Source organism: Mugil cephalus, chromosome 15 (assembly GCF_022458985.1).
Source record: "Mugil cephalus isolate CIBA_MC_2020 chromosome 15, CIBA_Mcephalus_1.1, whole genome shotgun sequence".
Classification (NCBI taxonomy): Eukaryota; Metazoa; Chordata; class Actinopteri; order Mugiliformes; family Mugilidae; genus Mugil; species Mugil cephalus.
Genome location: NC_061784.1, coordinates 7,746,641 through 7,761,218, shown reverse-complemented (window position 1 = coordinate 7,761,218; position 14,578 = coordinate 7,746,641). Strand labels below are relative to the sequence as shown.

Below are 14,578 nucleotides of genomic sequence, written 5' to 3'. Positions count from 1 at the left end.
CCTTAGTACTTATTAAATTATTATTATTATTATTATTAAACGTTACAACAAAGATTAAATTAAATGAAATTATTAAACGTTACAACGAAGATTTCCTTGCACTGGAATATTTCAACAGAAAACAACATGTTTCATGTAGTTTCTCAAACCATTTTGACTGGAAACACGGATGGACTCTAATTTGGCCTTTAAATTAGCTTACAATCCTTACTTTTCATCTGTGTGATATGTAATATTGGCTCATTTTCCTCAGTAAACAAATACACAAGCACATTTCAAGACTCTGAAAATCCACTAAAGTTTTGAATCAGTTTTTATGCAGAAATGTAGACGAACTCAAAGGTTCTATGTATCTAAACAAACTCACTGGAATAAAGCAACTATGTTTTGACAGACTCTTCCCAGAATATATAAATTAAATATATTTTGTTGACATTGTCTTTATTTAATAGTGAATGCGGGGCGTTTAGCACTAGTTAAGGTTTTTGTAATTGTATTATTAATTTGATTGAAGTAAAGGATTTTAATACCACAACTTTGACGTGTAGTGCAGTAAAACCATCCAGTGTCATGTACAATACGGTGTAAATAATAATTAAACTAAATAATATATACATAAAACACATTTACCACCTTTTATTCCGGAATAATATACAACGCGGTCTAATTTTAGGCTCGTTGGTGTTGCTGCACGTTAATGACTACAATCCCCACAATGCACTCGGCGCGTCGTTTCCGGTCCTGCGCCGTTTCTGGAGCGGATTGGAACCCGGAGTCAGGATTCGATAAATGAAGGGTCTTTTGCAGGAAAGGTAACGTGTTTCCCCGCTAATCTACTCGCGTTTTGTCCAAAGTGAAGACGCAGTTCCGTCGTGAAGGTGCAGCTGATTTGTCCGGTTCGCTCCGCGTTCCCCTGAGCCGCCTCCTCTGCTCTCTGCCTGCCGCTGAAAAGCCTCCACTCCGGTTTGAGGGTTTGCGTCTCCGGTCCATCCGCCATGCCGACTGTTCTTTGTTACATCTAGGCAAGAGGAGCCGCTCAGATCGGAGTTAAAACCCGGCTAGAGTCTGGGAACCGCTCAGATCCTGGATCCCATCTCTTACCGGGTGTTTAATGTGCGCGCTCCGACTGTACCCTGAATACCAAAAAGCAGATCCTGTTGTTATAATACACTACAGTGTAGCTGGGAGGGCTGATGCATTCAGGTACAGCTGAAGCGTCCCACATTAAGTGTGCGTGCAGGCTTGGAAGTTCAGCCACATCCATAAACACAGTTTCAAGAAGTTCATATTTAAATTCACTGTGCCTTGACTGCTGGACATGTCCCTCATTGTTTCCTGTCTAAGGCCTATTATAAACTCATTTCCTCTCTTGGTAGGTTGGCATAATGGCTGAACAGACGCCAGATGAGTTCATCTGTGAGTATGAATGCACCCTGGCTGCACTACTATGTGTGACTTTGTGGGTGTCAGACCGAACTGTGCTGACTGGTGTGATGTCTGTGACAGGGTGCGAGGACTGTGGTCAGTACCATGACTCTGAGTGTCCAGAACTGGGACCTCTGGTGACCGTCCAGGACTCCTTCGTCCTCAGCCGAGCTCGGTGGGTGTCATCGTGTTAATATAATGTGTGGGATTGCGTGAGTAGGTAACTTGGTGTGGATGCTTGAAGTTTCCGCACGTGAAGTTCCATCCCACACATGCTGAATGTGTAACTTTTTTTTTTTCGCCCTTAAAATGTGATAAAAATATTCACTTAGCTCTGTGTGTGAATAAGAATGTACTGTGTGTGCTTGTTTTTTTTATTGTCAGTTTATAACATATTTACCATGTTGCTGTGGTCCTGCACCAGGTCTTCCCTGCCAAACAGCCTGGAGATCAGGCGGGTGGCTAACGGCGAGGAGGGCGTGTTTGTCCTGCGGCGGCTGGTCAAGAGAACGCGGTTTGGGCCTTTCGAGGCTAAGAGGGTGTCCTATCTGGAGAGGGAAGGAGCTTTTCCTCTGAAGGTACAGCTTTGTGCACCCTGACCATGTAGAGATGCTGCTCTTATTTATTCTACACGGATGAACGGGATTGTCATCTGCCTTCCTTCTCAATCGTCCTCATGTTCAGATCTTCCAGAAGGACGGCGTGGTGGTGTGTTTCGACTCCAGCAGCGAGGAGGACTGTAACTGGATGATGCTGGTGCGACCCGCCACCGACCACAAACACCAGAATCTGACGGCCTACCAGCAGGACGATGACGTGTACTTCAACACCTCGCAGGTAACCTGCGCCCGTAATGGGCTGCAGAATGAAGACGCACTCTTCTTCTTCTTCTCCCTGTTCACCTGTGCGCTCTCCAGGATGTGCTGCCGGGAACTGAGCTGCGGGTCTGGTACGGCGCCTTCTACGCCAAGAAGATGGAGAAGCCAGTGTTGAAGCCTCCGCTTCAGCCACCGTTGCCCGAAACAGGTAGATCCGCTCGGACGTTTGCGGAGCCGATCGTGTGGAAGGGTGTCATGGCAACAGCGTGACTTGTCTCCTCTTGTTTTTTTCTGTCCTCCTTTAATCAGATGTGACGTCTTCATCTGCTAAAGCGGACACCTCACAGAAAACCGGAGCCCACTTGCCTCCGGTGGCTGAAGACAACAGTCCAGGTGAGATTCCTCAAAGGATTCTGATTGGTCTGATTTTTTTTTTTTTTAAGCTTTTAATTGCGTTATTTATCGTAGTAGGAGTGCGGCGCTGACTGTTTACCCACTCAAAAGATCTCATGTTGTCATGGTTGCTCACTCTGATTCCTCTACTTGCTTTCTGTTGATCACAAGGCAACATGCTGAGTCACCTCAGCGAGGTGAAGACGGTAGCAGTGCTTCCCGTGGACCCACTACTGCCCCAGGAGGAGAGCCTGGTGGGCACTTATGAGGCGGCGGCGGAGGATGAGGAGGAGGAGGATGGTGGCCCCGCCGCAGCTCAGCCAGCCCCCAAGAGAAGACACAGCCGAGGCAGGAGAGCTAAGGGACGCAGGCCCGGAGCTACGAGCGCCACAAGCAAAAACAAAGGTGAGAAAGAAAAGAGAACCCCCAAAAAAAACAAAAAACAAATCCTTGCCAAGCAGCAGAAATGGAGATGTGGGAAAAGTTGGACAGGTCTATGTTTTTCATGAAGCTCCTTGGCGACTCTCTTTGCCCAGGCATTTACCGGTCGTACTGATTCATCTTAAATTCATTCAGCTGTTGTTTTGTTCAATTGTTCTTTTTCGACAGCAAAGGTTTTTTCCCCGGTACGCCTCCGGTGCAGGCCAAATCCGTGCAACCTCTTTCTCGCTGTAGACAAACTGCACACTGAGTGGCTGCCAGGTCCTATGCTGTGATCAAGTTTCGGGTTTCTCGGAGACTTCTTTATGCATCAAACAGTCTGCTGCTGGGCTCAATTTGTCGGGGCGGTCACACAAATTAGCGATCATTGGAGATCTTTTTAAACCTCGTCCAGAACATTTTCACTGAAGGGCTTGCGTGTGTGCGTGGTACTGGTGTGAGTGAAGTGTTTTCTGGGAAGCGGGGACGTTTTAGCCGTTCCTCACTTCTTTACTAACCTGTTTGAGGGTTAAGACTCTGTTTTGTTGTGGAGGTTATAATTAGGTTTTGTTTAGGGTTAGGGTTGGGGTTGAGATTAAGGTTAGGGTTGGGTTTGGGGTTAGGGTTAGGGTTAGGGTTAGGGTTAGGCTTGGGCACCTAGTTGAGATGGTTAACATTAGAGTAAGGCACTGCGGAACGCGTCATGTGAGTGTTCTCACTGAAATACACACGTGTGTGTGTGTGCGCGTGTGAGCGTGCGAGGACACCACACACTTCAAGAGCAAACGAGAACAGTAGAACCTATTAGTCATCAGCAGTTTCACATTCAGTGTTTACTGTCACCTCCGCGATATCTTATTGAAAACCATAATGAGGTGTGAAACTCTGTCACGTCTTGCTGTGCTACACACGTGCTGACAAGACACATGCGATAGCTACTTCTGCTACTTTCACACTGCTTCCGCTACAGTGTATTACAACACAAAAGATTGAATAAACAGAGGATGTACAAGTGAAATCTGCAAGTGCAAATTTAACCGAGGATGTACGCTCTTATTAATACATACAACTATTACAGTGGGGCCTTTGGCTCCTATAGATTGAGGGGAGGGGCCTCTGTGGATCAGTGCATGCCACAGATACTTGACAATAAACATTACAGTAAAAATTCAGGTTACAGACTTTCTTTCCACTGGATTCCCGGTGTGCAGATGTGAAGCCGCCAGTGGACAGCTCAGCAGCGCCGGTGACCTCCGAGACGTCGGCATCGGCAGCCGAGAGCGGCGGCCTCCTGAGCCCTCCAGACAGCGGGCCTGTCCTGAAGAGGCACAAAGCCAGAGAGCACAAGAGGGTGTACCACTGCTCCCTCTGCAACAAGGTCTTCAAGAACAGCAGCAACCTCAACAGACACATCCGATCTCACGGTACGTGCAAGTTTGCGAACGCCCTTGAAGTCCCCCGTGGATGTGTGATAGGACGGAGTCCCTTCGTGTGTCCTTACAGGTGATAAGCTGTTCAAATGTGACGACTGTGGCAAGTTGTTTAGCCGCAAGGAGAGTCTGAAGCAGCACATCTCGTACAAGCACAGCAAGAACATGGTACGTGACACCCCGAACTGTTGCTCTAAGGATTTTTAATCGCTCCGCTGGTTAATATCTTTTGTTTTTATGTGCTCTCAAAAGCCTGACCAAGAATACAAATATAAATGCAACACGTGTGAGAAATCCTTCCGCCTGGAAAATGCCTTAAAATTTCACAACTGCAGGACAGGTACTGTAGTCTTTTTTTTTTTTACACTGACATGTTTTCTAGTCACGGTAACGTCATGCCTGACCCTGTTTTATGTTCTGTTCATCCCATCTCCAGACGACAAGACGTTCCAGTGTGACATCTGCTTGCGATTCTTCTCCACCAACAGCAACCTCTCCAAGCACAAGAAGAAGCACGGGGAGAAGCTCTATTCCTGTGAAATCTGCAGCAAGATGTTCTATCGCAAAGACGTGATGCAGGAGCACCGCAGGAGGCACGGCGTGGGTGAGTCCTACGAGGTCCCCAGGGCAAGGTTGTGTTGGGATGCTTGTTTTATTTTCAAAGTGGCGTTTTCAGGAAGCAAAATATCTCTTTCTGTGATCCGATAATTTGACATTTAGTAGTATCAGTCACCCCCTAGGGGTCACGGAGGCCAGTGTTGAAGATCTTTGCTGTACAGTAGATCACTAAATTCAAGCTGACCCGGTCACATCATTTGTCTCATTGCTCTGAAGCAACTGAGCCAATCCCAGTATGGCATGACAACAACTTAACAAATGGGGAGAAGCCTGCATACCTGCATTTGAGCATTTTAAGCACTGAGCATGATGCTGCTGCCACCATGCTTCCTCATAGCGATGGTATCAGACCACAAGACACAGATTTAGAGCTTGGAGTTTGTTTTTGACTCATGAAAGTAAAGAATCCTTTTTTTCATGATCTCAAACTACAAACGTTTTAAGTCTAATGTTAAAAACACTTTTTTAATTTTACCGTGTCAGACTTTGCACAAGGTTGCTTCATGTCATAATTGTCACAACACAGTAAAATTTTATAGTTATATCTGGTCAGTCCGGTGCCTGTGTTTATTTTGTAGCAGCTCCAGCTACACGTTTGCTCCATGTCACAGTATTTCCTCTGTTGAGACTTTGCTGAACTAAACCAATTATGCACGTGGACAGGACCGAAGCACATGAAGAGAGAGGAGTTGGAGGCCAATGGAGAGGAAGGGACCAAGTACAGGAAGGAGCCGTCACCCTGTCCCATCTGTGGAAAGGTGAGCACTCTGATTAATGGCCCCTATGGCAGCAGGTCAAATACCTCCACATAAATCCAGGAGGGAGGGAAAAAATGTAGCGTTGGTGTCCAGGACTGGTTTATCAGCCACTTAAATACTGCTCGGTGTGTATTTTATGTGCGCAGGTGTTCTCCTGCAGGAGCAACATGAACAAGCATCTGTTGACACACGGGGAAAAGAAGTACACCTGTGAGATCTGCGGCCGCAAGTTTTTCCGCGTGGACGTCCTCCGGGATCACATTCATGTGCACTTCAAGGTGACAGTGAACCTGCGACAGTTTTTGTTAGTCCACAACTTCATCGCGTGTCCCGCATAGAGCTGTCACAGTGGAATGCTGCACGTTTCCCCTCCAGTACTAGGAGTGGCTGCAGCTTCATCAGCACCTCCTCTACACTCAAATTACACACTGAATGATAACCACTGACGACATACCCCGATCAGCCACAACATTATGACCACTTACAGGAGAACTAAATGCCATTGAGCATGTTGAGACAATCCAATGTTCTACTTCCAAACTTTTGGACCTGACATTCATGTGGAAGTTACTAGACGTCTACCACCCACCTAGACCAAACCTGACTAGGCACCCCCACCCCATAGCAATGACACTCCTTGACGGAAGCAGCCATCCCAAGCAGGATGCAGCCGGACAGTTTAGGCACAACTCAAAAAACATGAAAACCAGGACAAGGTGTTGACCTGGCCTCCAAATTCACTAGATTCCAAACTCAGCAACTGATCCACAGAGGTCCCTCCCTTCAAACCAAAGGACCCAAAGACCCCCACTAACAACAGGACACCCTCAGGAGTGAGGGTGAGTGACAACTGTTTAGGAGCCAAAAGGTAGACCTACACAGTATTAGGAAGGTGGTCATAATGTTATGCCTGATCAGTGTATCTCCGTGGACGTTCTCAGTCATCTAGTTCACGGTATATCCAAAAAACAAGCTGAAACCAGGGCAACTGGACTCGTAGACTTTCTTGAATACATACATTTTGGGGGGTAAATCATCATCACATTGCACCTTCCCATCCCAGCACATGTGTTTGACGGGGGGCCTGGCAGTCACTGGTTTTTAATAACATTCAAGAACTGTTTTTTGTTTCAGGACATAGCGTTGATGAACGAGCAGGAGAGAGAGGGCTTCATCAAGAAGATCGGAATCTCCGCGGACGACAGCGACGAAACAGACGAGGACGAGGACGAGGACGATCCTGAGCACCACAAGTACAACTGCAAGAAATGTCAAGTAAGCGCCGCCCTGACGGGCACGGGGGAACCGCATCTTAGATTACAAACTGTTTGGTCGCCAATTTATCCTGTGCAGAGTCTTCACAAACACGACGAAGGCCATTCTGTACCGTCTGCGGCAGACAGATATGGAAGTCCGTCTGATGTGTCTAGCTAAGCGGAGATTAACTCCTGCGTTTGTGTGTGTCTAGCTGTCATTTGCAAAGGGCAAAGAGTACCTGAAGCACATCATGGAGCAGCACAAAGAGGGCGGCTACAACTGCGAGATCTGTAACCGACGCTTCGCCCTAAAGGCCACGTACAACGCTCACCTGGTCATCCACAGGGAGCAGCTGCGCGACCCTTCGGTGCAGAAGTAAGACTGCATGAGGCAAAAGGCACACGCTGCACCATGTTTTTTTTTTTTTTTTTTTTTATTGTCCAATCAAAACTGATACAGAGAGAGATGTCTTTTGCATAGTGATTGTGGAGTGTATTATCGTTACAATTTCAAACCTCCTGCTCTGTCCCCAAGGTACATCCATCCGTGTGAAATTTGTGGCCGAATCTTCAATAGCATTGGTAACCTGGAGAGACACAAGATCATCCACACAGGTGGGCAGCGACCTAAGATAAAGTGTTGATCTCTCATTGTGTGTCGTAGCCATCAAGCTTTGTGAGACTAGAATGCTAGTCCCTGTACACTATGTCTCCATGTCATACCCTGAGAGTCAATTTCTAATAAGATGATATTAAGAATTTGCTTATAGAGTTTTCTGTACTGACATACACATACCTAACTGACGTATTGACGGATAAAGAAAACAATTGTCAGATTCAAGTTTTAACTTTACATGGCTAAAAGTAGCAGGGGCAATGAATCGCCAAGCCATTTGGGTCTCAGTAGTTGGCTGATGTGAGCGAGCTGCACAGTTAGCTTCCCATATGCTATTATTGCAATTTGCATGTATATGTATATATATATACATGTAAAATGTCTAATCAACCAAAGATTTTGCAACCGCTCCTCGGACCCCCTAGGGGCCGCGGACCTCCTGTTGAAGACCCATGCATTGATGCACAACTTTATTAGCCGAGTAACAAATACATATAATGTGTGTCTGATGCTTGACAGATCAAGGTCAAGGTAGTAAAAATAACTATACTAAAATCTCTAAAATGTAGTGGGAGGTAGGTAAGATTTGATTCAAAGCTGTGTGAGAGTAAATGTGCTCTTTAACACTGCCCCGGTATGTATTCCAAAAGCCATAATTTGAAACTGTGACCTCTCTCTGATTTTAATTGCGTGCCTTGCGTGGGCGTGTGTTTGAATAATCCTCCAGGGGTGAAGAGCCACGGCTGTGATATGTGCGGCAAATCATTCGCAAGGAAAGACATGCTGAAGGAGCACCTCAGGGTTCACGACGACAACCGAGACTACCTGTGTGCAGAGTGTGGGAAAGGTCAGGTTCTCACTGCGTAACCTTCACAGTGGGTTGGATAGTAGATCTTTGGATGATTTATTTATTCATTTAAATATATATTTTTTTTCTGCAGGCATGAAGACCAAGCACGCTCTGAGGCACCACATGAAGCTTCACAAGGGCATCAAAGAGTACGAGTGCAAACAGTGCAACCGCAAGTTTGCCCAAAAAGTCAATATGTTGAAACACTACAAGCGTCACACAGGTGGGTCGCATTTCATGAATGCCGAGCATCAGTCATAAACAGTCTGTCGGTTTGTTGTCTGCGCCTGCACCCTAAGCAGACGGTGCATCATGTCACATTTTGTCTCGCCGTGTGTTCGCCTGCAGGCATAAAAGACTTCATGTGCGAGCTGTGTGGAAAGACGTTCAGCGAGAGGACGACTCTAGAGACGCACAAGCTCATCCACACAGGCAAGTGTCTCGTGTCGGGGCGTTGAAAAAGAAAAAAAAAACACTTTGTGACTGTTACGAGCTGAGCGTGGTAGCCTGTAATTTGGCTTTTTTTCCCTCCTCAGTGAGTTCAGTGAAGTGAAAAGTGGCTTTGCAGCTTTGATTTATGGAGCCAGAGCACATTTGAAAGAAGGACCACTGAGCTATTAAAGGGCATGTTTACTGTAAAACTCTAAATGCCATGGGTGGGAGATGAGTCTTGTGGGAAAAGAGGATTTTGGTAAATTACTCAGCTTTGAGGCCTGAAATGGAATCTCTCTGGTAGGAACCGATAATGCACTAGCAAAGATTGCCATTAGGGAGAGCTTTGTGCTTTATGTGATTATGGAGAACAGTTGCTTGCAGAAGTCTGGTAAGATGTAATCATTTTAGTCACAAATAGGTATAAATTAATAAATAAATAAATAATGCAGAATGTTAAATAATTCACCTGAGCGTAGCTATAGCCACTCAAACATACTTCAGCCAACACTCAGCCAAAGTTAGCTTGTTAATGCTAATGGTTGATGCCCAGGTACACCAATTAAAGTAAGCATCGGTCTTGAATGTACTGTCTAAATCATCAATTAAATTAAAAATAATACATTATGCCTCTTAGTAATATTAAAATCTGCGTTGGCTAGTTGTTAGGCTAACGTTAGCAGCACCTTGGTGACTAACATAGATTGCGTTTCCAGAGAAGCTGAGTAACCACATTCTTCTCTTCGACACTCACACCTTTGACTGTTCCCTGCCCCGGGAATATGCTGTACAGGGTCTGGTCTGTCACATTCCCCTGTAAGCAGAGGGAAAACATGTGAAAATGTGTTGACGAAAGCAGGGAAGGATGCTTTACAAAAACAGGGCAGTGAATTCTGTTAATGTTTGGTTAACCCTGGTATTGTGTTTGGGGTCAATTTGACCTCATTCAATGTTTAGAGTCTCTAAATATATGATTTACATTATTTTTGTTCCCCTTCATATTTAATTACGCTTTAATAGGGACACTGACACAGACACTGGCCCCAACTTAATACGTGTTATTATTCTCTGTTATAGTGATGGGATAGTGAAGGGATAGTTTAATATTGAATGCAACATGATAATAATAATAATAATATATATTTATAAATAGCACTAGGCCGAGTTTAATGGGGTCCTTGGCCCAAAAAACATTAAAGACTTCTGGTGTAACAGGTAATCTGTGTTGTGAGGTGGGGTACCTGACACAACAATAACTAAAGGAAGAGAAGCCACCCAGTCCAGACCACAACAGCTGTAACAGAACCAGGTGTCTACCTTCAAATAATGATTTCTTCTCTCTTTTGCTGCAGTGGGCAAGACGTGGACGTGCGCGACATGCGATAAGAAGTACCTGACGGAGTACATGCTGCAGAAGCACGTCCACCTGACCCACGAAAAGGTGGAGGCCCAGGCGTGTCACCTCTGCGGGACCAAGGTGTCCACCCGCGCCTCCATGAACCGGCACCTGCGACGCAAACACCCAGAGGTGAGATGGAGACAGGGCTGTCAGGAGTGGGTCCACTATGGTGACTTGAGCACATACCCAGAACCTGCCCACTGTCCCTAGTGTGCCCACTTAGGTATAAACTCCCCCTTTCAAGAGACGTCCAAGCGACTTCTTCTGTTTTCAATGCCTGTTGGAAGTTTTCAGTTTTTATTTGCAGGATCTGTTGGTGGTGTGCACCTGAAATTCAAGGGACTAGGGTCTGTAAACAACCAGATACTGAATTGTAATTAACCTGGGTAGGGTTCTTTTTGTTTTCTTCTTAATTAGCAGTACTCTACCAACCCATTAATGGACAGAAACTGCAGATTCAAGGTGTAAATGGGGTCGAAACTTGTCGGTGGACAGATGTTAAGGCCGATGGGTGTTGTCTAAGTTCACAGGGGGGTTTTCAGTTTTTACACAGATAACTGATTAAACTGTTACTTAGTTACTAAATTGTGGACGTTGCTGTTTCTGTTGTCACGGACATGATCCGGAGCTGTTCTTGAGTCACAGGCCGACTAAACTGTCACCCTTCTCCTCTCTGCCTGCAGGTGGTGTCTGTGAGAATCGATGAGTTTGATGACCTTCAGGAAAATTCGACAATAAACGATTCGTCTATCAGCATTGTTCAGGTTAGTTTCACAATTTCTCCGGTCATGCCGTGCATGACAGCAAGACAAGACAGCTGCTTACTGTCACATAAGACAACAAGAGAGCCAGTTTGTGTTTGATGAGCCAAAAGCTTTCTGTAAAAGTGACATTGATACCAGCCACTACTGCATTTCAGTTCCTCAAACTCTTGCTATATTTAAATGTAGAACTCTTAAGGTGTAAATATCACGAGTTTCTATTAATTCGGGGCATGTGCCATCTTTGTAGCATTGTTACTACTTCCCTTTGCTCTGGCTATCACATGCAATAAAGTTTTCCCCATCGCCATCTGCATGCTTCTCCATCAGCCCACTCTGACTCTGGAAAAAGACGGCATGTCCCAAGAGAGGCCCAGCCGACCCTCCAGGCACCCCAAGAGGAAGCTGAGGGTTCAAGCTGAGCCAGAGCTCTCCGAGTCCGACGAGTACGTCGATTTCACTGAGCCCAGACACGAGACCATGACGGAATTCAACGCCGTCATCGTCGGCGACGAGACCGAGACCAGCTCCGCTGTGCAGAGCATCCAGCAGGTAGATGTGCTGAAATTCACAGAAGACGGCGGTGACATGTTCCAGCCACTTGGTCGGGGCAGTGACCTGATTAAAACAGGATTGTTGCAATAGAGCTGAATGAAGAGAAATCCAAAAACAAAATGATGATTTACCGAATAATAAAATGGTGTCATCACCGTGAGCTGTTCATTCAAACTGTTGGATTATTATCTATTATCTAAGTAGGCGCTGAGTCATGATTGACAGCTGAAGTGATGTGACATGTAATTTTGAGTCATTGTCTGAGTTGCTGCGATTGATTGAACTGCTGCCGTTTCAGGTGGTGGTCCTGACCGACCCCAGCGCCCCGTCGGCCTCCTCCCCCAACAGCTCAGTGGGGCTGACCAACATCACCGTCACGCCCATCACCAGCCACGCCCCGGCCCAGTTCACTAGCCTGCAGCCCGTCGCCGTGGGCCACCTGACAGCCAGCGACCGGCCCCTCACGCTGGACAACTCCATCCTCACCGTCACCTTCGACACCGTGAGCGGCTCCGCCATGCTCCACAACCGGCCCGCGGAGCTCGTCCCGGAGACGGTCGGCCCCGGCGGGGGCGCGGCGCCGCAGTCTGTCGCCCACTTCATCAACCTCACCACCCTGGTCAACCCCATGGGACACCAGCTGGAGGCGTCCACTCTGGCCTGGAGGCCCGTGCCGGCCGCCGAGGGCGGGCAGGTCACCCCGGTGGTGGACGGCGCTCAGGGGGGGGAGGGTCAGGAGGGCCAGGCCCAGGCCGCGGATCCAGGCCGGCCCAGCCAGGGCCAGCCGCCCGCCCAACAGCAGCCGAGCAGCTCCGCGCAGCAGATGTTCAGCTACTGAGTGCACACTTGGGGTCGGGGGGGCGGGGGTTGCGGGAGGAGGGGGAGGGGGTGCAGGTCACCTCACGTTCACAGACATTCATACATAGTAGAGTAGATTTTTATCAGACCTGTACAAAGCTTTGATCACTGTCACCCAGATGCCTCTCCAACACCACAGAAGCAAAACTGTAATGACCCCCCCCCCTCTCCATTTCTTATCCTGACAGAAAGTGGCTGTTAATAGATAAAAAAAAGAAATTGTACATTTAGCCAAACTGACACTCCTCTTAAAGATTACATTTGAAACCAAAGCAACATGCTGAATATTCAAATGCCTTACCAGCCTTTTACAAACGTGCATGTTTTCACGACAAATCTGCTGCTCGATAGCCGAAAATGTACGGACCTGAAAGACTTTTCTTTGTGACAGGTAAAGTGATTCCGCCCGGTTATGAAAAGCGCGGGCGGTCGGCGTACTGGTAAAAGCAGCTCACTGATGAAATGTTATTTTTGAATGCTGTAAACTGTCACTGTGGAGCTGCCTGGAAAGAGTACTGGAACCTTTTTGTACTGTCCTTTTTAAACAAAATACCTCCTTCTACCTCCTTTCTCCCTCTTTTGTGTGTGGGCAGCGGGTGGGTTTTTCTTTTTTCTAAATGGCAGCGAAAAAGGACGGCGCCTGCTTCCCTTTGTGGCCGTGTGGCCCTGTCCTGTCACTCAGAAGCTGCTGGCATCAGCCCTGTGACAGGTGTTTGCATTGCTCACATTGTTTGGACTCTCTGTCCTTTAAGTACATTTCAGAGAGTGTAATGAATGTAACACACTGCTTTTTTTTTTTTTTTTAAGTGTGTACAAGCACACTGTTCCAGTCAATCAACACACATTTAGATTCTGCAGCTGATGTTAAAACACAATTTTGTTCACTGTTAATTATGACTCATGAAAATCAGCGTGGACAAATCTAGTTTTATTAACTAGACTTTTCTTATATATGACTATGAAATGTCCTCCACAGTAAATGAATATTCTAAGACCTCAAATCATATCTGGATCACCTGCTTCTCAGGATCAGAACTGATCAGAAAACCCTGGGAAGGACTTAACTTTTTACTCCGTTTCATCCCCAACAATGTGCCCATGGACTACACATTAATCCGGCCGATACAACTGTTCTACAATACAATACAATACAAGCAGGCCAGTGCAGCGAGATCAAATAAAGGTAGGCTGCAGGGCACATGTTTGCACATGTACTGTTTATATGAAAAAGTCACATGGATGTCAAATGCCCTTCATATAGACTAGATAAGAGTTTATTTGCCATTTGCACAGGTGCAGGTACATTAGAATTATCGTTCGGGTCAATATAACGCTAAAAAATATAAATATAAAAAAGTGCACTTAGAATAATATATATACAATATGTAACATATGGAGACAATGTGCCAAATATAAGCACAGAGTCAGTGTCAGACATGGCCTTGGGGTCAACTGAGGTTGTCCAGCGTGAACGTCATATCTACAGCTATTGTTTAACGCTGCATATGTTCAAACACAGCTGTTGATGCTCAAGATTAGAGAGCGACGTAACCCAGCACTGACCCGCTGAAACAGTTCTGCCACCATGTTTTTTTCCCCCGTCTCTAAAACATCAAATTAGATTGAGCTCATCCGTTTTTCCTGATGTCAACCAGTGCTGTAATGTGTGCCCAGTAGATGGCGATAAAGCACGACATTGATGAGCAGTTGACTAGTAATTTAGTATTTTGTTTTTTAACTTAAGAAAAAGAAGATTATTGGTGCAGAAATTAACCGAGAATTCATTACTTTGCGGCAACAGTGCGTTTCCTTGTGCGGGTATACACACCTAATGGACGTCAGCGGCCGCGTTCTTGCAACAATTGACTTGCTGCGGGGAATCTAACGAGGAAACCGAGAACAGAATAAAACTGAAGCATGTAGGAAACGTCAGCTGGACATAAAGTGTCAGGGCATACCTGAGCTGTCACCATGGCTTAAGACTTCCTG

At 46.3% G+C, this 14,578-nt stretch overlaps 1 protein-coding gene across 3 annotated transcripts; it reads left to right on the top strand.

Moving 5' to 3' along the window:
* Positions 1-687: 687 nt before the first annotated feature.
* prdm15 (PR domain containing 15) lies at positions 688-13,151 on the top strand. Of its 3 annotated transcripts, XM_047608063.1 has the most exons (24): positions 723-812; positions 1,377-1,416; positions 1,507-1,600; positions 1,850-2,003; positions 2,110-2,262; positions 2,343-2,451; positions 2,553-2,636; positions 2,808-3,041; positions 4,268-4,480; positions 4,560-4,654; positions 4,739-4,826; positions 4,923-5,090; positions 5,768-5,862; positions 6,009-6,140; positions 6,997-7,137; positions 7,331-7,494; positions 7,654-7,733; positions 8,462-8,581; positions 8,676-8,807; positions 8,933-9,016; positions 10,369-10,544; positions 11,099-11,179; positions 11,507-11,728; positions 12,030-13,151. In XM_047608063.1, exons 2-24 carry the CDS (start codon positions 1,386-1,388, stop codon positions 12,567-12,569), a joined length of 3,390 nt encoding a protein of 1,129 aa, XP_047464019.1. In that variant the 5' UTR covers positions 723-812; positions 1,377-1,385; the 3' UTR covers positions 12,570-13,151. The 3 variants fall into 3 exon arrangements, with proteins under 3 accessions (XP_047464018.1, XP_047464017.1, XP_047464019.1); XM_047608062.1 differs by having other exon boundaries at positions 688-1,113; positions 4,739-5,090; XM_047608061.1 differs by having other exon boundaries at positions 722-812; positions 4,739-5,090.
* The last annotated feature ends 1,427 nt before the right edge of the window (positions 13,152-14,578 follow it).

Excerpts from the sequence above, each read along its gene's own strand:
- prdm15 (XM_047608062.1), top strand. The coding sequence starts at position 1,386 with ATGGCTGAACAGACGCCAGATGAGTTCATCT. Across the intron at positions 7,138-7,330 it reads ACAACTGCAAGAAATGTCAA|CTGTCATTTGCAAAGGGCAA; the intron begins GTAAGCGCCGCC and ends GTGTGTGTCTAG. Across the intron at positions 9,017-10,368 it reads GCACAAGCTCATCCACACAG|TGGGCAAGACGTGGACGTGC; the intron begins GCAAGTGTCTCG and ends CTTTTGCTGCAG.